Source organism: Canis lupus, chromosome 11 (assembly GCF_011100685.1).
Source record: "Canis lupus familiaris isolate Mischka breed German Shepherd chromosome 11, alternate assembly UU_Cfam_GSD_1.0, whole genome shotgun sequence".
NCBI lineage: Eukaryota > Metazoa > Chordata > Mammalia > Carnivora > Canidae > Canis > Canis lupus.
In genome coordinates this window covers 739947-763261 of record NC_049232.1, presented here as the reverse complement: position 1 = coordinate 763261, position 23315 = coordinate 739947, and the positions used below count along the sequence as shown (strand labels likewise).

The 23315-nt window shown below is 39.2% G+C and overlaps 1 protein-coding gene and 1 pseudogene across 1 annotated transcript in view; one reads left to right on the top strand and one right to left on the bottom strand.

The window, feature by feature from the left end:
* Window positions 1-8620, top strand: part of LOC481472 (T-cell-specific guanine nucleotide triphosphate-binding protein 2-like) — a 297728-nt gene extending 289108 nt beyond the window's left edge. Inside the window, 1 exon segment of the mRNA XM_038551675.1 lies at window positions 6942-8620. Coding sequence (XP_038407603.1) covers window positions 6942-8266 — 1325 coding nt within the window. The 3' untranslated portion in view covers window positions 8267-8620.
* The window catches only part of LOC119876785, a 60109-nt pseudogene that overhangs the window by 3331 nt on the left and 33463 nt on the right, over window positions 1-23315 (bottom strand).

Genomic DNA, 23315 nt, shown 5'->3' with positions numbered 1-23315 from the left:
TGTATTCTATAACTTTATTGAATTCATTTATCAGTTCTAAGATAACTGATCTTTTTGGTGGAATCTTTTGGGCTTTCAGTGTATATTATCAGTTCATCTGTAAATAGTGTAATTTATACTTCTTTCTTACCAATTTGGATGCCTTTGATTTCTTTATGTTGTCTAATTGCTGTGGCTAGGACTTCCAGCACTATGTTGAATTAAAGTGATGAGAATGAACATCCTTGTCTTGTTCCTGACCTTAGGGAAAATGCTCTCATTTTTTTTCTTCAAAGAGTATGTTCACTGAGGGCTTTTCATATATGGCTTTTTTTTCGGGGTGTGTTCCCTCTAGATCTCTTTTGTTGAGGTTTTTAAATCATAAATGGATATCATACTTTGTCAAATACTTTTTATGCATTTTTTAAAATGATCACATGATTTTTATCTTTTCTTTATTGATGTGATATGTCACATTGATTGTTTTGTGACTATTGAACCAACTTTGCATCCTGTAAATTCCACTTGATCATTCTCCTAATCTATTTTTAAAAAACATTTTGTAACAGAGATAACATCAGCATATTTACTTGACTTCAGCTAAACACATGTAGAATAAAAATGTTACTTTTAATGCTTATAATTCTAAACATGTGTTTATTTTATTTAAAGATTTTATTTATTTATTTGAGAGAGAGAAAGAGATAGATGAGTGAGGGGCAGGGTCAAAGGGAGGGGGATAAAGCAGACTCCCCACTGAGCAGGGAGCTTGATATGGGGCTTGATCTCATGATCTGAGCTGAAGGAAGATGCTTAAACTACTGAGCCATGCAGATGCCCAACACATGTTTATTTTAATTAAATCAACAGCCTTAAATTAGCTTTAATACTGAATATTTTTCCAAATCACATGAACTTGAAAAATGTTGAGGTTAATTTCCTTCTTTCTGAGAGTTTTAAAATGCTCAATCCTTAGAAGTTCTTGCTTTCAATGCAACTAATTAGAGATCTTTTACAACAAAATTTTCCAGAGGTAGAAATATCACACACACACACACAAAAATATATCACATATTTACAACATATATATATATGGACACACACACTAACACAGAAAGACCTTATGGTTACCAATATTTGTGGAGAAAGTTTTTAATCTTGAAATTAAACATAAGGACTCTGTGCCAGAGTTTAGGCACAACATGCATCATTTGGCAGTTTGTGTTATAAAGCACAGCTTTCCCTTTTTCCTTGCCTATGTTCCACTGATTGTATGTTTATATTTCAAAGACATGATAAGATGTATAGCTTTAGGGGGCAGAGAAAGAATGCAGCCTCCTTTGTGAAAGATTTAGGTTTCCTAAGACCAATAATTCATAAACCCTTTGAGATGAACAGGGGAAGTTTTGGGGCTGGATAAGGAATAGGTGAACTTTGACTTGCCTCTGGAGTTGACTTTTATGTTTTCTGTAAAGGCAGGTCAGACAAAGGATAACTTAGAATGAGTATTCATATAAAGGAGGATAGTGGAAAGCTGTAAAAATTACATCAGTTTTATAGTCTTTTGTATTGGGTACTTTTGTTGTACATTTATATTTCTCTCTCTTTTTTTTTTACCAGCTTTTTGCAATGACACATCCAATGGAGCTATTTTGGAATTTTGAAGCCTTTGCTTTTAAGTGTACTTCTTTTTAAAAATTTTTATTTTTTAATTTAAATTCAATTAATTAACATATACTGTATTATTGATTTCAGAGATAGAGGTCAGTGATTCATCAGTCTTATATTATCAGTGCTCATTATATTACATGCCCTCCTTAATGCCCATCACCCAGTTACCCCATCCCCTCACCTACCTCCCCTCCAGCAACCCTCAATTGGTTTCCTATGATTAAGAGTCTCTTATGGTTTGTCTCCCTCTCTGATTTCATTTTGTTTTATTTTTTCCTCACTTCCTCTATGATCCTATTTTGTTTATTAAATTCCACATATGATGAGATAATATAATTGTCTCTCTCTGTTTGACTTATTTTGCTTAGCATAATAGCCTCTAGTTCCATCAACATCATTGCAAATGGCAAGATTTCATTTTTTTATGACTGAGTAGTATTCCATTGTATATATGTATCACATCTTCTTTATCCATTCATCTGTTGATGGACATCTGGGCTCTTTCCACAGTTTGACTATTGTGGACATTGCTGCTATAAACACTGGGGTGTAGGTGCCCCTTCAGATCACTACATTTGTATCTTTGAGGTAAATGCCCAGTAATGCAGTTGCTGAGTCATAGGGTAGCTCTATTTTCAACTCTTTGCAGAATCTGAATACTGTTAAAGATAATTAAATACCTAATTGGAATGTTCCTCATAATGGCCATTGTAATTCTAGGTTGTAATTCTCCTGAGTGCTGAAACAGTTTGGTAGGACCCTAGCCATAATTGGTATTTACACATATATCTGTCCAATCATGTCTAGTTACAAATAGGGGAGAATTCACACATTTTTGTCTGACCTTATTTTGTGGCTCCCAACCTGAAAGTTATTAAGCCAGGTTATTTGGGAAACAAAATAGACTTGTAGATTTTTACAGCTTTGAGAACCATATTTTATTTAAGCTTTTATTTAAATTCCAGTTAGTTAAAATACAGTATAATTTTAGTTTCAAGTATAGAATTTAGTGATTCAACACTTACATACAATGCCTGATGTTCATCACAAGTGTCTCCCTTAATACCCATCACCTATTTAATTCATCCTCCTACCCACTTCCCCTCTGGTAATCATTAGTTTGTTCTCTATAGTTAAGGGTCTGTTTCTCAGTTTGCCTCTTATTTTTGATCCCTATGATCATTTTTTTTATTTCTTAAAAAAAACACATATAAGTGAAATCCTATGGTAATTGTCTTTTTCGGATCGACTTATATTATTTAGCATAATACTCTCTAGCTCCATCCATGCCATTGCAAATGGCAAGATTTCATTCTCTTCATGGCTAAGTAATATACTATTGTGTGTGTATGTGTATGTGTGTGTGTATCTCAATATCAATCACATATTCTTTTTCTATTCATCAGTCAATGGACATTTGGGCTCTTCCCATAACTTGGCTATTGTATATAAGGTTGCTATGAACATCAAGGTGCAGTATTTTTGTATACTTTGAGTAATTACCTATTAGTGCAATTGCTGGATCATAGGATAGTTCTATTTTTACCTTTTTGAGTACCCTTCATACTGCTTTCCAGAATGGCTGCCCCAGTCTGTATTCTCACCATGAGGGTGAGGCATATTTTAGATATAAAATAAGCAATGTGCTAGGGGGTAGAGCACTTTACTCTGGATTTTAAGGATCTCACTTACTTATTTGTCTAGTAATTTATTTACTATTTTTCTTTTTCACCTTTACCTCATGTACATATTAACAGAAACCCACAGTAATGAGGTAATGGAACTGTGGACAGCAGCAGTTGCAAAAGAACTAGGGACTGGGGCAAAGATTGAACCAGCAGATCTTGAAGAATGGGGATGGCACCTGATTCCACACACATGGAGAACTGTCGCTGCCACCAACAGTTACCACCTTGGAATCTGAGTTCTGAATCAGGGGCTAGGTTTAGAAGTTACTTTGGACTGTTCAATAGAGAGCCCCCTACACATCACCACCAGTGTCCATCATGGACAAAACCAGAAGGTTTGATTAATGAAGACTGCAGACAGGAAATGGGGAACAGCCTAAGACAGCAAAGAGCAGTGAATATAGACTGTGGACTGGAACTGGGGAAAGAATTCCAATGTGGACTTGTGGATTGAGCCAAGGGCTAAGGACTGGTGCTCTGTCACAGCCTCTGTGTCAGTGACAGAGTGATCGTTACATTTACCCTGGGTTGGAAAGACAATTCAATTAGGAACTCTAATACAAAAAAATAGCAGAACTCAAAGCAAGATGGACTTAAAACGGCCTTGGAAATGTTGAGAAAGATAGTGAACTCCATAGGATTCATAGGGCGCTATGTTTGTATTTTTTTGTCCACAAAAAGAGACAGAAGTTAGCATAGAATCTAGACATTGCCATGAAATCTATTAAAAAATAAAAGTCAACCAAGTGAATTCTTAAAGACCTAATTGACTTTATTAAATAATTTTTGAATTGTATAGTATCCCATCTAAGAAAATAAAAAGGAGCTCCATTGAGCTGTAGAAATGGAAAGGTTTTTAAGTGAAAAGAGAAAGCAGAAAAACAATTAATAACAAAGAACCCATTGTTTTAGGCAAGGTTGAAGTCCTAAGGAGAGAGAAGGGGAACTCGTAGTACAGTTTTAGTGCTGATCAGGAATATGCCATGTTGACTGCTGAGAGATTACATCACTGGGGGTTGAACTGCTCTTAGATATTAAGTCTTGATTTATTGACTTGGGGCTTTAACTTAAGTGGCTCCATTATAGCCATGTGGTTTTCTTTGTAACAAATCTCGCCAAAGAAATATAAATCCCATGTGTCTCACACTGACTTTATTTTGAGTCCTAGTTTCACCTCTGCCAACCAAATTTTGTGCCCTCCCTTTGTTTCCTGAGATACAGCTGTGCCCTTGGATGAGGGCCCTCGCCTTGAATCCTAGCTCTGACCTTTGCCAGTGGTAGAACCTCATTATCTGTTTCTCAGTCTCATCATTTATTTTATTCTTAATTCATGGTGGAAATGATTATAGAAGATGAGAATGTATGGAGAGATGCACATCTATGGTTTATTCACATGGATTTCTCACATTCCCTCCCTTTTCTACCCAATTGAAGAAGACACACTGCTAGAAATTAGAATACAAGCTCCCAAGGATAGCATTAAAAGTACTCTGCCACTGCTTCCCCTGCATTGCTGTTTCATTAGAAAATAAAACAGAACTTCACAGGCAACATCAGGTGAGGTACGGAACCTTAAAACTAGGGTATGGCTTTCTGTGTTAGAAATTTACTCAGCACACAGAATTTTGTTCTCCACATCTGCTTGCCATCTAACTTTGTCATTTGGTTCCCTCTTTGTTTGTTCCCTTCTTTAGGACCTATATCTGGGACCCCTGGGTGGCTCAGCGGTTGAGCATCTGCCTTTGGCTCAGGACATGATCCTGGAGTTCCAGGATCGAGTCCCACATCAGGCTCCCTGCGTGGAGCCTACTTCTCCCACTGCCTGTGTCTCTGCCTCTCTCTCTGTGTCTCTCATAAATAAATAAAACCTTAAAAAAAAAAAGGACCTGACTCTCAGAGATTTCCCCAGCCTCTTGTGTATTTTCCCACATCCTCCAAGAATGCACAGGCATGAGCCTACAACTGATAGGGTTGAGATCTCACCTTGTTGGCTCCTCCTTGACACTAGGCTGTATATGCCACTTGCACACTCAGGCTTGCCCATTCTGCTTTGTGTGCTGTCTGCTCCCCAAAGTGGTGGTAGGGTGGTTTGCTCTCCAAACAGCACGATGTTGTCCCTGCACATGCCAGATGCTCAGGATTTCCACTCTTCTGTATGGCAAAATTATTCCTTCTGGGTAGTCAGAAGTGCTGGCACCATGATTCTTAGTTGCTTAATAGTTGCCCTTTGTACATCTGATAAGCTAGATTCCCACACTTCTCTTTTCTAAGGAGAATGTTTGCTTATCCCATTGATATGTGGGACAGTCCAGACCTTGTACACTTGCTCTGAATATTTCCTTCCAAAACATTTTTTGCCATCCTCTCCTGAACTGCAGCCTGTGGCTACCAGGAAGCCCCTGGAGGATGTGTCTGATCCCTCACTTTTAGTCTAAGGACACTTCTCCAGTCTGCATGGTGCCCAGACATCAGTGCTGACTTGAGGTAACTTGTCTCCTGGTCTGAAAACTCTGCACCCAATCTCTGCAGGGGATAGTATACAAATATTTCATGTTACATTTAGTCCTGAGTATATTATTTCTTCTGGTGCCCCATCTCAAGGTACAAGTCTCCAGTGATCAGATTGGTCCAGGATTCCAGAACCAGCTCAGTCTGACTGACAGCAGGAAAGGTGACAGAGGGACCTCCTTTATCATGGCTGATTTCTTACATCCCTTTCAGGGCCTGCTTCAGTCTTTACTAATACCATCTTTTACATCAATGACACTTATACATCAGCAAATCCTCCAGTGGATTATCTCCCTACCTGATTTCTGTTCTCTATTATACACAGGCATGAAACAGGTGATGGGTGGGGTCTCAGGACAGTTGGGGTGGCTCATAGTAAGCCCCACTTGGATAGTCCAACACAGGTTTTTAGAACATGGGAATCCATGACACCTACTGTTTCTACTCCAGGAAAAATTTTAAAAGGCCTTTCAACACCTTGTTTCATGAGCCAGTACATTTTCTAGATAAAAGAAAGCACATTAACAATTATTATAATTTTCTATCACCTAATGAAGATATAAGGCATCTTTTCTGAGAAAGAAAGAAGCCACTCATCCTTATTTAACTGCCTCATAAAGGAACCAAGATTTATGATACGATGATGTTAGAGGTTATCAGAGTGCATATTCTGGGGGTTCTTAAATTACAGGCAGGAAGGGATAGGATGCTATCTTAGATTTGCAAACATGAAGACATTATTTTCATAACGTTACAAATAAAAGAAAAACTAAGGCAAGATTAATAAAGAGTAATGTGGGAAGGAAAGTTTGAATAGAAGATTCAGGCTTTAAATTAGTCTAGAAAAATGAAGAGGATCTTAAAGAAAAAGGGCTTTCCAAGATTAGGGAAGAGACTGAGCAAGGGCAAACCTTGCATCCATATCAGAAGTCCACACAATGCCTGGACAGAAAGAGAAGGGCTCCTGGATACAATGTCGTGGCCAGGACTGATGTTATATCCATCCGTAATGGCACAGTCAAAGCCATTAATTGTAGTACTAACTCTTTTTCCTTCCTTCTTCTCTCCTCCCCATAGTGCCTCCTACTGCTCCAGCCATGGGTCAGTCCTCTTCCACACCCTCTCATAAAACAGGTGGTGATTTGGCCTCCAGTTTTGGCAAGTTTTTTAAGGACTTTAAACTGGAAAGCAAAATCCTTTCTCAGGAGGCCATCACTTCGATTGAAAAATCCTTGAAGGAGGGGAACCTTCAGAAAGCAGTGTCTGATATTAATAAGGCACTGAAAGACATTGACAATGCCCCTCTGAGCATTGCTGTGACTGGGGAGTCTGGGACAGGGAAGTCCAGTTTCATCAATGCCCTGCGGGGAGTAGGGCATGATGAAGAAGGGGCTGCCCCCATTGGGGCAGTGGAGACAACTTTTGACAGAACCGAATACAAACACAGAAAGTTTCCCAATGTGACATTATGGGACCTGCCAGGTGTAGGGACCACTACATTTCACCCACAAGAGTATTTGGAGAAAATGAAATTTCGTGAGTATGATTTCTTTATTATCATCTCTTCCACACGCTTCACAATCAATGATGCACAACTGGCTACAGCAATTAGAAAAATGAAGAAGAATTTCTACTTTGTCCGATCTAAAGTGGACAGTGATTTATATAATCTAAAAAGAACTAAACCCAGTGATTTCAATAAGGATGAAATCCTGCTAAAGATCCGTAATGACTGTATAACTCAGTTGCAGAATGTCAAAGTGTGTGACCCTCAGGTCTTCTTAGTCTCCAACCTTGATTTGTCTAGCTATGATTTCCAAAGCCTAGAGACCACCCTTCTGAAGGAGCTCCCAGCCCACAAACGCCACATCTTCATGCAATATCTACCGAATATTACTGAGTCTGCCATTGACCGGAAGAGGGATTCCCTGAGACAAAAGGTCTGGCTAGAGGCTGTAAAGGCTGGAGCATCGGCCACTATCCCTTTCATGGGCTTGATCAATGATAACGAGGTGGAGAAGCTGGAGGAGACTTTACCCCTCTACAGGTCTTACTTTGGGTTGGATGATGCATCCCTGGAAACCATAGCCAAGGACTTGAATGTGTCAGTGGAGAAACTCAAGGCAAACCTTACGTCTCCCCATTTGCTATCAGTTGAGAAGGAGGATGAGTCGTTAGGGGAAAAACTACTGAGATATGTGGAAAAATTCTGTTCTGTTAGTGGAGGACTAATTGCCACTGGTGTTTACTTTAGGAAGATTTTCTACTTGCAAAATTATTTCCTTGAGGCTGTGGTGAGTGATGCAAAAGTTCTCCTTAACAAAGAAGAGATTTTTAAGGAAACTGTAGGGTCTGGGCAAGCTTATCTGCTTCAGGATGTTGGGATTGAAAATAGGAAAAGTGATGCAACCAGTTCCTGAATTATTCTCAGTGCTGGCACTGGTGCCTGGAAAGTGGATTTAGGGCTTCCCTGAAGCAATCCTGACCCACTGCCTTCAAGATGTATCACAAATATTTCTGTAATTCACTCTAGAACAAACCATGATCTTAATGACTGTTTTTTTGAAGTGAGAGTAATCAACTCTAATGAATCCTTTCACATGATCCTTCCTGGGAAAATGAAGGACAGGAATCTGGAGTTTTCTGACCAGTGGAGGGCATAACACTTTGTGTAATGGTTACTACATACTCATATTGACATAGAAGTAAAAAATGGCTGTTCATACAGTAGATACTCAAAACAGATTTTTAAATAAATGCATACATACATAGTCTGGTTTGCATTCCTGTCATTCTGTTATGAATGCATAAATTCTGATCATTAATAGATCATCAAGTAATGTTGAATTACCTCCTTGACCTTTCCGGGATTATCATCTACCAAAAAACATAAAAGATAGCTGAACACATGTCGCGGGAAATGAAAAAGAAACATTAGCTAAGGAAAAATTGTATTTGAAGTACACTGTGAGAAGGACAAGTGTATAAGATGGGAATATAATCCAAGGTTTGCATCTCCAGGTCTAGACACTCCTTGGTTGCTAGCAGCATTTTTTGTGCCTGAACTTGAGAGGTTAGGGAATGAGAGATAAGAGGATTTTGATAAATCTAAGTGGAAATTAAAAAGCTGGGAGGAAGAACAAAAATGCCAGAAAAAAATTTTAAAGATACATCCTTAAAATTATTAATTGCAGCACTTTTGAAGTGGTAAATCCCAAAATTAAATATTCTTCAATAGGATATTACAACCACAAAATAGATGACTTCACAACTATACAAAGGAGCCAGTAATATCCTACATATTGCTATGCTCTCAGCTCCAGGATATACTGTTTGTTCAATCCAAAAAACAAGATGGAGAATTATGTATGTGCATAGTATGTTACTAATATAAAAGATGAATATATATTTGCATATATTCTTCAATTAAACATGAGACAATTTCTGTAATAAAATTCTATTATCTATAGTGGAAGGGATGGTACCACACAGAGAAGCAGTGTAATGGCTGAATTTTAATCAATGCAATTTATTTTACATTGGAACATGCAAATGTTTTACAAAGCTACATAAGTGTGTAATTAAGCAAAAAGACCCAACATTTATAGAAATACAAATCAAAACAAATGAATCTAAGCTTTGTTGATATGACAAAAACAGAAGTTATTATAAGACTTTATTTACTTTTAATTTTTAATTCCAATATGATTAGCATATAGTGCTATATTAGTTTCAGATGTACAATATAATGTTTTAACACTTCTAACCATTACTTGATGCTCATCATGATAAGTGTATTCTTTGATCCCCATCACTCATCCCCTCACCCACCTTACCTCTGATAACCATCAATTTGTTCTCTATAGTTCAGAGTTTATTCTTTTTTCCCTATGATCTGTTTTTGTTCCTTAAATTCCACTTAGGAGTGAAATCCTGTGGTGTTTTTCTTTCTGTGACTGACTTATGTCACTAAGTATTATACTCTCTACCCCCCATCCATGTCCATTGCAAATGGTAAGGTTTTATTCTTTTTGTGGCTGAATAATATTCCATTTCATCTGTCTACCACATATTCTTTATCCAATCATCTCTGGATGGATACCTGACTTGCTTCCATATCTTGGCTACTGTAAATAATGATGCAATAAATGTTAGTGTGCATTTTTCATTTTGAATTAGTGTTTTCATTTTCTTTGGGTAAATACCCATTAGTGGAGTTATAGGACTATATAGTAATTCTACGTATAATTTTTTGGGGAACAACCATACTGTTTTTCACAGTGACTACAACATAGTAGTAGTCACTACTACACTGTTGGTTGCATTCCTACCAACAGTGTGCAGGGGTTCATTTTCTCTAAATCCTCACCATACTTTTGCTTTTTGTGTTTTTTATTTTAGCTGTTCTGAAAGGTATGAGGTGACAACTCATTGTGGTTTTGATTTACGTTTCTTGACAGTTCATGCTATTGAGCATCTTTTCACGTGTCTGTTGGCCATCTGGATGTCTTCCCTGAAGACATGACTGTTCATGTCTTCTGCTCATTTTTAAATCAGATTATTTGGGTTTATTTTCTGCTCAGTTGTATCACCTCATTATACATTTCGATATTAACCCCTCATTGGATATATCATTACAAATATCTTCTATTTAGTAGACTTTTTGTTTTATTGATGATTTTCTTCACTTTACAAATATTTTTATTTTGATGTGGTCCCAATAGGTTTTTGTTTTGTTGTTGTTGTTGTTGTTGTTTGTTTGTTTTTTGCTTTTGTTTCCTTTGCCTTAGGAGACATTTCGAGAAAAATGTTGCAATGGCTGATGTGAGAGACATTACTGTTTATGCTCTCTTTTAAGATTTTTATGATTTCAGGTCTCACATTTAGGTCTTTAACCCAATTTGACTTTACTTTTGTGCGTGGTGTAAGAAAGTGGTCCAGTTTCATTCTTTTGCTTGTTGCTGTCCAGTTTTCCCAACACCATTTGTTGAAGATACTTTATCCCTTTACCTAGATTAATTGAGCATATACTTGTGGGTTTATTTCTGGGCTCTCTATTCCATTGATCCTGTGTTTATTTTTGTGTCAGAACCAAATTGTTTTGATTACTACACTTTCTTGTATACCTTGAAATCTGGAATTGTGATTTCTCTAGTTTTTTCTTTGTTTTCAAGGTTGCTTTTGTTATTCAAGGTCTTTCGTAGTTAGTTCCAATTTAGTTTTTAGGATTACTTTAGGATTCGTGGAGAGGAGGATTACTTATTGGTATTTTAATAGAACTTGTATTGAATCTGTAAATTTCTTTGAGTAGTATGGGTGTTTTAATTACATTAAATTTTCCAGTCCATGAGTGGGTTATTTTTTTTAAGACTTTATTTAATCATGGGAGACCGAGAGAAAGAGAGATAGAGAGAGAGAGGCAGAGACACAAGCAGAGGGAGAAGCAGGCTCCACGCAGGGAGCCCGATGAGGAACTCGATCTCAGGTCTTCAGGATCAGGCCCTGGGCCGAAGGTAGCGCTAAACCGCTGAGCCACCCCGGCTGCCCAAGTGGGTTATATCTTTTCATTTGTTTATGTCATCTTCAATTTCCCTCATCAGTGTTTTATAGTTTTTAGAATATAGGTCTTTTGCCTCCTTGGTTAAGTTTATTTCTAGTTATTTATTCTGTGTGGTGTACTTGCAAATGGTATTAGCTTGTTAATTTCACTTTGATGGTTCATTGTTAGTGCATAGAAATGGGACAGATTTCTGTATGTTAATTTTTTTAATTTTTAAAGATTTTATTTATTTATTTATTCATGAGAGAAAAAAAAAGAGAGAGAGAGAGAGGCAGAGACATAGAGGGAGAAGCAGACTCTCTGCAAGGAGCCTGATGCAGGACTCTATATCCTGACAAGGATCATACCCTGAGCCAAAGGCAGACACTCAACTGCTGACCAACCCAGGTGTTCCTGTATACTAATTTTGTATCTTGTGACTATGGAACTCATGATCAATTTTAGTAGTTTTTGATGGACTCTTCAGGGTTTATTTTAAAGATTTTATCCATTTATTCATGAGAGACACACAGAGAGAGGCAGAGACATAGGCAAAGGGAAAACCAGGCTCCTGGCTGGGAGCCTGATACAGGACTCAATCCCAGGACCCTGGGATCACCACCTGAGTCAAAGGCAGATGCTTAGCCACTGAATCACCCAGGCACCTGGAGGGCCTTTTACATATAGTATCATGTCATCTGCACATAGAAAAAGTTTTACATATTCCTTACCAATTTGGATACCTTTTATTTCTTTTTTTGGTCTTACTACTGTGGCTAGGACTTCCAGGACTATGTTGAATAAAAGTGATGAGAGTGAGCATCCCTGTTTTGTTTCTGATCTTAGAGAGAAAGCTTTCCATTTTTCAGCATTCAGTATGATGTTTATTAGGGTTTTTCATAGATATCCTTTGTTATGTTAAGGTCTCTTCCCTCTAAACCTACTACACTGAGGGTTTTTATCCTGAATGGATATATCAATACTTTGTCAAATGCATTTTCTGCATCTATTGAAATGATCCTATGGCTTTTATCTTTTCTCCTGTACATGTGATGTATCATTGTGATTGATTTGCAAGTGTTGAACCATCTCTGCATCTCCAGAATAAATCCCACTTTGTTGTGGTAAATGATTTTTCAGTGTATTTTTGGATTGGGTTTGTTAATATTTTTTGGGGATTTTGCATCTATGTTTACCAGAGATGTTGGTCTGTAGTTTTCTCTTTTTTTTAGTATTATTTTCTTTTTTCTTTTCTTTTCTTTTTTTTCCTTTCTTTTTCTTTCTTTCTTTCTTCTTCTTTTTTTTCAGTTCTGGATGCTTTATTTTTTTTAATTTTAATTTTAATTTTTAAAGAATTTTTTTTTGGAGTTCAATTTGCCAACATATAGCATAACACCCAGTGCTCATCCTGCCAAATGCCCCCCTCAGTGCCCATCACCCAGTCACCCCAACCCCCTGACCACCTCCCCTTCCACTACCCCTTGTTCATTTCCCAGAGTTAGGTGTCTCTCATGTTTTGTCACCCTCACTGATATTTTCACTCATTTTCTCTCCTCTCCCTTTATTCCCTTTCACTAATTTTTATATTCCCCAAATAAATGAGACCATATAATGTTTGTCCTTTTCTGATTGACTTATTTCACTCAGCATAATACCCTCCAGGTCCCTCCAGTCGAAGCAAATGGCCGGTATTTGTCGTTTCTAATGGCTGAGTAATATTCCATTGTTTACATAGACCACATCTTCTGCCCTACGACCCAGCAATTGCACTGCTGGGGATTTACTCCAAAGATACAGAGGCAGTGAAACGCCGGGACACCTGCACCCCAATGTTTATAGCAGCAATGTCCACAATAACCAAACTGTGGAAGGAGCCTCAGTGTCCATCGAAAGATGAATGGATAAAGAAGATGTAGTTTTTAGAATTATTTTCAACTGCTTTTGATCTCAGGGTAATGCTGGCCTCTTAGAATAAATTTAGAAATTTTCTTTCCTCTTCTATTTTTTTATTGTTTCAGAAGAATAGGTTATTAACTCTTCTTTAGCTGTTTAACACAATTCACCTATGAAGCCATCTGGTCCTGCACTTTGTTGGGAATGTTTTGATTACTGATCCCATTTCATTGTTAGGTATCAGTCTGTTGAAATTTTCTATTTCCTCTTGAATCAGTTTTGGAAGGTTATGGATGTCTAGGAATTTATCCATTTCTTCTAGGTTATCCAATTTGTTGGCCTGTAATTGTTCATAATATTCTGTTTAACCCTTTAAATTTCTGTGGTATCAGTTGTTATTTCTCTGCTCTCATTTCTGACTTTGATTAGTTGAGTCCTCTTGTCTCTCTCTCTCTGTCTCTGATGAGTCTGGCTAAACATTTGTCAATTTTGTTGAGCTTTTCAAAGAACTAGCTCCTGGTTTCATCTACCTTTCTATTATTTATTCATCTAGGTTTTTAGTTTCTTTTTTAAAATATTTTATTTATTTATGTTAAGAGAGAGAGAAGACTCCCCATGGAGCAGGGAGCCCAATGTGGGGCTCAATCTTAGGACCCTGGGATCATGACCCAAGCCAAAGACAGATGCTTAACTGACTGAACCAGCCAGACACTCTTTTTTTTTTTTTTAGTTTCTATTTTGTTTATTTCCACTCTAACCTCTATCATTTCCTTCCTTGTACTAGTGTTGGGTTTTATTTGTTGTTTTCCTACCTCCTTTATTTGTAAATTTAGGCTGTTTCTTTGAGGGTTTTTTGGCTCTTGACATAGTCCTGTATTGCTGTATCTTCCCTCTTAGAACAGCTCTTGCTTCATCCCAAAGATTTTTGGCCATTGTGTGTTTCTTTTCATTTCTCTCCATACATTTTTTAATTTCCTTTTTGATTTCTTAGTTGACCCATCCATTGTTTATTAGCTTGTTATTTAACCTCCGTGTATTTATGTTCTTTCTATATTGTCCTCTCATACTTGATTTCTAGTTTCACAAGTTTTTGGTCAGAAGAGATGCATATTATGACCTCAATCTTTTTTAATGTATTGAGATTTATTCATGGCCTAATGTGTGATCTATGCAGGAGAAAGCTCCCTGTAAACTTGAAAAGAATGTGTATTTTGTTGTTTTAGGAAGCAACCTTCTGAATATATCCATTACATCCAACTGGTCCAATGTGTCATTCAAAGCCATGGTTTCCTTGTTGGTTGTCTATTTGGATAATCTACCCATTGATGTCAGCAAGGTGTTCAAGTCTTCTACTATTATTGTATTCCTTTGATTTCCTTTATGTCTGTTAATAGCTGGTTTACATACCTGGGTACTGCCATGTTGGGTGCATACAAATGGTGTGCGATTGTTATATCTTCTTGTTGGATTGTTTTCTTTATATTATGTATGTCCTTCTTTGTCTTTTGCTACAGTCTTATATTTAAAGTCATTTTGTAAAAAAAAAAAAAAAAAGTCATTTTGTCTGTTCATAATATGTTTTTAAAATCGTTTGTATTTCCTTGGTGTTGGTAGTGATCTCTCCTTTCTCATTCATGATTTTATTAATTTGAGTCTTCTCTCTCTTCTTTTTAATAAGGCTGGCTAATGGTTTATCTATCTTATTAATTCTTTCAAAGAACCAACTCCTGGTTCTGTTGATCTGTTCCACAGTTCTTCTGGTCTCGATTTCGTTGAGTTCTGCTCGAATCTTTATTATCTCCCTTCTTCTCTTGGGTGTAGGATCTATTTGCTGTTTTTTCTCTAGCTCCTTTATGTGTAAGGTTAGCTTTTGTATTTGAGTTCTTTCCAGTTTTTGAATGGATGCTTGTATTGCGATGTATTTCCCCCTTAGGACTGCTTTTGCTGCATCCCAAAGATTTTGAACGGTTGTATCTTCATTCTCATTAGTTTCCATGAATCTTTTTAATTCTTCCTTAATTTCCTGGTTGACCCTTTTATCTTTTAGCAGGATGGTCCTTAACCTCCATGTGTTTGAGGTCCTTCCAAACTTCTTGTTGTGATTTAGTTCTAATTTCAAGGCATTATGGTCCGAGAATATGCAGGGGACAATCCCAATCTTTTGGTATCGGTTCAGACCCGATTTGTGACCCAATATGTGGTCTATTCTGGAGAAAGTTCCATGTGCGCTTGAGAAGAATGTGTATTCAGTTGAGTTTGGATGTAAAGTTCTGTAGATATCTGTGAAATCCATCTGGTCCAGTGTATCATTTAAAGCTCTCGTTTCTTTGGAGATGTTTTGCTTAGAAGACCTATCAAGTATAGAAAGAGCTAGATTGAAGTCACCAAGTATAAGTGTATTATTATCTAAGTATTTCTTCACTTTGGTTAATAATTGATTTATATATTTGGCAGCTCCCACATTCGGAGCATATATATTGAGGATTGTTAAGTCCTCTTGTTGAATAGATCCTTTAAGTATGATATAGTGTCCCTCTTCATCTCTCACTACAGTCTTTGGGGTAAATTTTAGTTTATCTGATATAAGGATGGCTACCCCTGCTTTCTTTTGAGGACCATTCGAATGGTAAATGGTTCTCCAACCTTTTATTTTCAGGCTGTAGGTGTCCTTCTGTCTAAAATGAGTCTCTTGTAGACAGCAAATAGATGGGTCCTGCTTTTTTATCCAGTCTGAAACCCTGCGCCTTTTGATGGGGTCATTAAGCCCGTTCACATTCAGAGTTACTATTGAGAGATATGAGTTTAGTGTCATCATGATATCTATTCAGTCTTTGTTTTTGTGGACTGTTCCACTGAACTTCTTCTTAAAGGGGAATTTTAAGAGGCCCCCTTAAAATTTCTTGCAGAGCTGGTTTGGAGGTCACATATTCTTTTAGTTGCTGCCTGTCTTGGAAGCTCTTTATCTCTCCTTCCATTTTGAATGAGAGCCTTGCTGGATAAAGTATTCTTGGTTGCATGTTCTTCTCCTTTAGGACCCTGAATATATCCTGCCAGCCCTTTCTGGCCTGCCAGGTCTCTGTGGAGAGGTCTGCTGTTACCCTAATACTCCTCCCCATAAAAGTCAGGGATTTCTTGTCTCTTGCTGCTTTAAGGATCTTCTCCTTATCTTTGGAATTTGCAAGCTTCACAATTAAATGTCGAGGTGTTGAACGGTTTTTATTGATTTTAGGGGGGGATCTCTCTATTTCCTGGATCTGAATGCCTGTTTCCCTTCCCAGATTAGGAAAGTTTTCAGCTAGAATTTGTTCAAATACATATTCTGGCCCTCTGTCCCTTTCGGCGCCCTCGGGAACCCCAATTAAACGTAGGTTTTTCTTCCTCAGGCTGTCGTTTATTTCCCTTAATCTATCTTCATGGTCTTTTAATTGTTTGTCTCTTTTTTCCTCAGTTTCCCTCTTTGCTATCAACTTGTCTTCTAGGTCACTCACTCGTTCTTCCACCTCGTTAACCCTCGTCGTTAGGACTTCTAGTTTGGATTGCATCTCATTCAATTGATTTTTAATTTCTGCCTGATTAGCTCTAAATTCTGCAGTCATGAAGTCTCTTGAGTCCTTTATACTTTTTTCTAGAGCCACCAGTAGCTGTATAATAGTGCTTCTGAATTGGCTTTCTGACATTGAATTGTAATCCAGATTTTGTAACTCTGTGGGAGAGAGGACTGTTTCTGATTCTTTCTTTTGAGGTGAGGTTTTCCTTCTAGTCATTTTGCTCAGTGCAGAGTGGCCAAAAGCAAGTTGTATTGGGAAAAAGAGAAAAAGAGAGGAGAGAAAGAAGGAAAGAAAAGAGAAAGAGAAAAAAAAAAAGGGAAGAAAAAGAAAAAAAAAAAAAAGAAGAAGAAGAGAAAGAAAAAGAAAGGAGAAAAAAAAGGGGGGTGGGGGAAGGAAACAAATCAAAAAGCAAAACAAAACAAAAACAAACAAACAAAAAAAGAACCACCGGGGAGTATCTTCTGATTCTGTGTTCTTTAAGTCCCTTGGCTTCTCCTGGAAGTTGTCGGTCTAGCTGGTGTTCTGGGGGAGGGGCCTGTTGTGCTGATTTTCAGGTGTTAGCAGTTGGGGGAGCTGCTGTGCCCCTGCCTGGTGCAGGGCTCGGTGGGGGTTGTTTACTCCGTGAGGCCGCAGGAGGAACAGCCCCAGTGGCGGGGCAGCTCTGGAAACCTGGATTCAGCTCCGGCAGGAACTCCGTCTGCAGGGCCTGGAGGCTCCGGGCGGGGCCGCTGATCTGCTCAGCTGGGGCAGGAGCGTCCTTGCTGTCCTGGGCCCTCCCGGCCTCTGCCTGTGCCGGGGGAGGCCGGATCCTGGGCTGTGTCCCGGCGCCCTGTGCTCCGGAGCCTGCGCTGGTGGATTCGCGCTCCCGCCCCGCAGCCCCCTCCGCGGAGCCGCCGCCCGAGCCCCTCCGAGCTGCTCCTGGAACCGCGCAGCCCCCTCCGCACGGAGCCTCTTCCTCTGCCCGAGCCCCTCCGAGCTGCTCCCGGGGCCGCGCAGCCCCCTCCGCGGAGCCGCCGCCCGAGCCCCTTCAGCTGCTCCGGGTCCCGCCGGGTCCCGCCGTGCGCGCTGCAGCCCTTAGGGAGCTCGGCGCACTCTCCTGGGCGCGCAGTTGCTGTTACTGTCCCCGGGAGCCCGAGGGCATCCCCGCCCTCCTGGATCCTGCTCCACCTCCCCGCGAGCCCCTTTCCGCCCGGGAAGGTCGGTGCAGCTCCTGCTCCTCCGGGACGGGGCTCTCCTGTCCTGGGGACACTCGCCCCGGCCTCAGCCGGGCTCCTCGCGGGGCCCCTCCCCCTCGGAGGCCTTTGTTCCTTTATTTCTTTTTCCCCGTCTTCCTACCTTGATAGAAGCGCGAACTCTTCTCACTGTCGCATTCCAGCTGGTCTCTCTTTAAATCTCAGGCCGAATTCATAGATTTTCAGGATAATTTGAAGGTTTTCTAGGTAGTTTGGTGGAGACAGGTGATTTGGAGACCCTACTCTTCCGCCATCTTGCTCCTCCCCTCCATTTTGTCTGATATAAGTATTGCCACAGGGGTATTCTTCTCATTTCCATTTGCATGATAAAAGTTTCTCCATCTCTTTTGCATTCGATCTTCATGAATTGTTAGGTCTGATGAAATGGGTCTCTTGTAGGTAGCATATAGATAGGCCTTGCTTTCTTATCCATTCAGTCACTTACGTCCTTTGTTTGGAGCATTTAGTCCTCTTACATTCAAAGTAGTTATTGGTAGGTATGTACTTATTATCATTTTCTTAATAGTTTTTGCTTGTTTTTCCAGTTTATTTCTCTCCTTTTTTTCTCTTGCTATCTTCCCTTGTAGCTTGATGGCTTTCCTTATTGATATGTGTGGATTTCTTTCCCCTTATTTTTTGCACACCTATTGCAGGTTTTTGATTTGTGGTTACCATTAGGGTTGCATAAAAATGTTCCACATTTAGCAGCCTATATTAAGTTGCTGGTTAAGTTGACTTAAGTTTCAACCCATTCATTACTCCTCTTGCCACTATGTTTTACATATATATGGAGTCATACTTTAAATCCTTATATTGTGATTCCCTTGAATGATATTATAGATATAATTGATTTTACTTCTTCGTGCTTTAAACTCAAGATTGGGCAGCCCCAGTGGCACAGCGGTTTAGCGCTGCCTGCAGCCCGGAGTGTGATCCTGGAGACCTGGGATCGAGTTCCACATCGGGCTCCCTGCATGGAGCCTGCTTCTCCCTCTGCCTGTGTCAATGCATCTCTCTCTCTCTCTGTCTGTCTGTCTCTCATGAATAAATAAATAAAATCTTAAAAAAATAAAAATAAATAAACTCAAGATTGGTTTTATAAAGGATTATTCCACTACATTTATTATGTTTGCATTTACCTGCGAAATTTCTTTTTTTTACCAATTTTCTTAACCCTGGTTATGGCCTTTACTTTCCACTCAAAGATTTCCCTTTAGACATTTTTTTATAATGCTGGTTTGGTGCTGATGAACTCGTATAAGTTTATTTTGTCTGGGAAACTATCTCCTCTTCTATTCTGAATAATAGCCTTACTCAATAGAATATTCTTGGCTGCACATTCTTTTTCTTTCAGTACTTTGAAAATATTATGCCACTTTCTTCTGCTCTGCAAAGTTTCTGATAAAAAAATCAACTGATGTTCTATGGGGATTCCCTTGTATGCAACTACTTTCTTGTCTCCTATTGCTTTTAAAATTCACCTTTTATCATTATTTTCTGCCATTTTAACTATTTAGGTATCTTGATATGGACCACCTTGGTTTGATTTTGTTGAGGGCTTGCTGGGTCTCCTAGACGTAGATGTCTGTTTCCTTCCTCAGATATGAGAAGTTTTCAGCTATTATTTCTTAAAATAAATTTTCTACCCTCTTTTGTCTCTCTTCTCCCTCTAGGATTCCTAGGTGTGAATGTCATTACACTTGGTGATATCACTGAATTTCCATGACCTATTTTCATTTCTTCTTCTTCCTTTTATCCATCTTCTTTCCTCCTCTTCCTCTTCCTCCTCCACCTTTTCTTCTTCTTCTTCTTCTTCTTCTTCTTCTTCTTCTTCTTCTTCTTCTTCTTCTTCTTCTGTTTCTCCTCCTCCTCCTCCTTTTCCTTCTTTTTCCATTTATCTACTTATTTATTTATGTTTGTTCTTCATTACTCTGTCTTCTGAGTCACTGATCTGTTCTTCTGTTCCTTCTAGTCTACTATTTCTTCCCTCTAGTGAATTTTTAATTTAATATCGAGTTTTCATGTCTGGTTCTTTATGATATTTTCTACCTTTTTATTGAAGGCATCCCTGAGTGAAATCTACATTTTTCTCAAGTTCAGCACCTATATCTATGTCATTACTTTGAATTGTCTATCAGACATATTGCTTAACACTATTTCAGTTAGCTCTTTTGCTGTGATTGTGTCCTGTCTTTCATTTTTCTCCTTCTCCTTATTTCATTAAATACTCTGTGATTCTTTCTATTAGGAAACTCAGCTAGGTCTCCTGACCTTGAAAGCTATGTCCTCATGAAGAATAGGCCCTGCCCTATAGTGCCTTATAGTGCAATGTTCCCTACTCAAACAGAACTAGGTCCATCTGTGGTGTCTCATATGTGTTGTGTGTGCCCTACTTGTGATTGAAATGCATTTGCCTTCATTCTGGTTAGCTGCAGTGGACTCCTTTGCATTTTGTATTGTCCCTGTGCTGCTAAAGGAGCCATTCTGGGACTTCCTGGCCCTGTATTTGTGTCAGAGCAGAAGTTTACTCACAGCCCACTTACCAGGACTACTGTCATACCAAACATCAGGGTATTCACCCTAGGTCATCCCCTGAGGCTTTAGTTGCTGTGCATAGCCAGCTGTCAGACCAGGTATCTAGTCTGTCTGTCCTAAAGTTGTAGTGCCCCCCCACCCCATACAAGGCTTTCCCTTTGTGCTGTCACCACTGAGGTTTTTGTTAATGGGCTGGAATAGAAGTCATATCAGATGTCTGTCCCAATCTACTGTTACGTCTGTATTTGAACTTGTATGTTTGATTATCCTCCCTTCTCTGCAGAAGAAAAGTCACTCTGGAGTGGAGTAATGCACTGTTGGGCCTGCTTGCAGAATGATATTCATCAAGAACTTCTTTGGAGGAACTCCTGCTGGGTGGGGTGGATTGATTGAGGCAAGTCCATTAGAATACATGGAGGTGGAGTGCATGGTATTTGTAAGGTAGGTGTTGCTCCATGGTACCTACTGGGGGTAATGTAAAGGATGAGACCTAACTGGGGATACTTTGGAGACACTCCTGCATAAGTGAGGTGTGTTGGATAGGGCAAACACACTACAGCATGTAAGTATGGGTCACGTAGTGTTAGCAAGCTCTGTGGAAAGTGTTCATGCTAGTTCCCTAAAGTGTTCTGGTAACTAGGAGTGGGTGGGGAGAGAGATGTCACTCAGCAGCTCATCTGTTCTTGGAGAAGTCTCCTAGAGATGCCTGTCCCTCCAGTGCACATTCTAATATTAGTAACAAATAACCCAGGGACATTTGAGACCGCTGCTTCTATGCTGTTATCTCCAAAGGGTTTTTTATACTGTTTAAGGTTTGGGGTCAGTATCCTATTGCCCTCTGGCTCTTCCAAAGCTGAGCCAGTTGATTTCTAAAATATCTGATGTTAAACACCACTGATTGTAAAAGCAGAAACAAAAACAAAAACAAAAACCAACAACTCCTGAAGTTAAGCTCCACTAGTTTCAAAGCCAAATGTTATGGGGACTTGACCTTCCAGTGCAGATTCCCCCATGTCTGGATGGATGAGAAATGTGCTACACTTCAGTTTATCTGGAATATATAAAATGTTAACAGTGACCTGACCCACAATTAGCTTTCAATATACAATGGAATATTACTCAGCCATCAGAAAAGACAAGTACCCATTTGCTTCGACATGGATGGAACTACAGCGTATTATGCTGAGTGAAATACATCAATCGGAGAAGGACAATTATATGGTTTCATTCCTATGTGGAATATAAGAAATAGTGAAAGGGATTATAAAGGAAAGGAGGGGAATTGAGTGGGAAAAATTAGAAAGGGAGACAAACCATGAGAGAGTCCTAACTCTGGGAAACAAACAAAGGGTTGTGGAAGGGGAGGTGGGTGGGGGAGGGGGTAACTGGGTGACAGGCACTAAGGAGGGCACTTGATGGGATAAGCACTGGATGTTATACTATATGTTGGCAAATTGAATTTAAATAAATAAAAATTAAAAAAATAAAAGTAATCTGTCATAATTATGCATCCCAACAAAGATCATTAAGTTTACTTCCTCCTTTCTTCATGATGACTCCCAGGAAATGAGTTCATTTGTCCCTTGTATGTAAATTTAGGGCTGATGTGTTAGGAGAGAGGCCTAAGTGGCTTGATAGCTGGAGTTTTCACATGACCATTCTAACAATGCCCTAGTTCTAAGAAGCAATATGTCATCTCACAGCTCCTAAACAGGAGAGAACTTAGGACAATGGTTGGTTTCTGTTTTTTTTTTTTAATATATATTTTATTTATTTATTCATGAGAGATCAGAAAGAGGGGCAGAGACATAAGCAGAGGGAAAAGCAGGCTCCCCACAGGAAGACTAATGCAGGACCTAATCCCAGGACACCCGGGTTATGCCCTGAGCTGAAAGCAGATGCTCAACCACTGAGCCACCCAGGCATCCCGGACAATGGCTGTTTTACCACTGACTCAGCTGGTAAGAAGACTATATGATGCTTTCAGACAGGAGCATTGAGGATTGGGGGTGAGGAGTTTCCACCTACAGCAACTCTCTGGTGATCCAAGCTACTATCCCCAAATTCAGGTCATTAAAAGGAGTTCTGTGTTCAAGAGGAAGTCTCATGGGAAATAAAATATTTCAGGCACAGTGAGATGGTAGTGAAAATGCTGAATGACATGGACTCGCTCCAGATGCCAAAAGTTATGGCCAACAATTACAGCAGCTCTGAAGGAGCTTCAGAAGCCACCTCAGACAGAAACTGGTTGAGTCTTGGATGATGAGCTGATAATGACACCAAATCGCTCACAATCATTGGTCAGCTGGACCTATAGGTCTTGGTCTATAGGTACCTCACAACTCTGTCTCCTCCCCTAGGACCCTAACACTTCTCTACCCTTTTAACAAACCCCTCTTTCACATTATGCATGGCCAGGAGAATCTTTTAGATCTTTCATAAATCCCAGCCAGACACATAAATGCTCTTGTTCACTCTAGGATAAGAATGATAAAACCAAAGCATTAAAACTTATTCCCCTACTTTCACCTTCTACTAAGTTCTTCCTTCTCAAATGGAAGATTCATTTGCCTGTCTCTTCTGGAAACAAGGGAACTTTAAAGAGAACCCCACCACTGTTAAGTATTTGATAACCTTGGTTTTATGATAAATGTTTTCCCAAAGGGACCTATACAAGACTCATTGGATTTTCCTTTTGCTGTTTTAATGAAAACCCATTGGA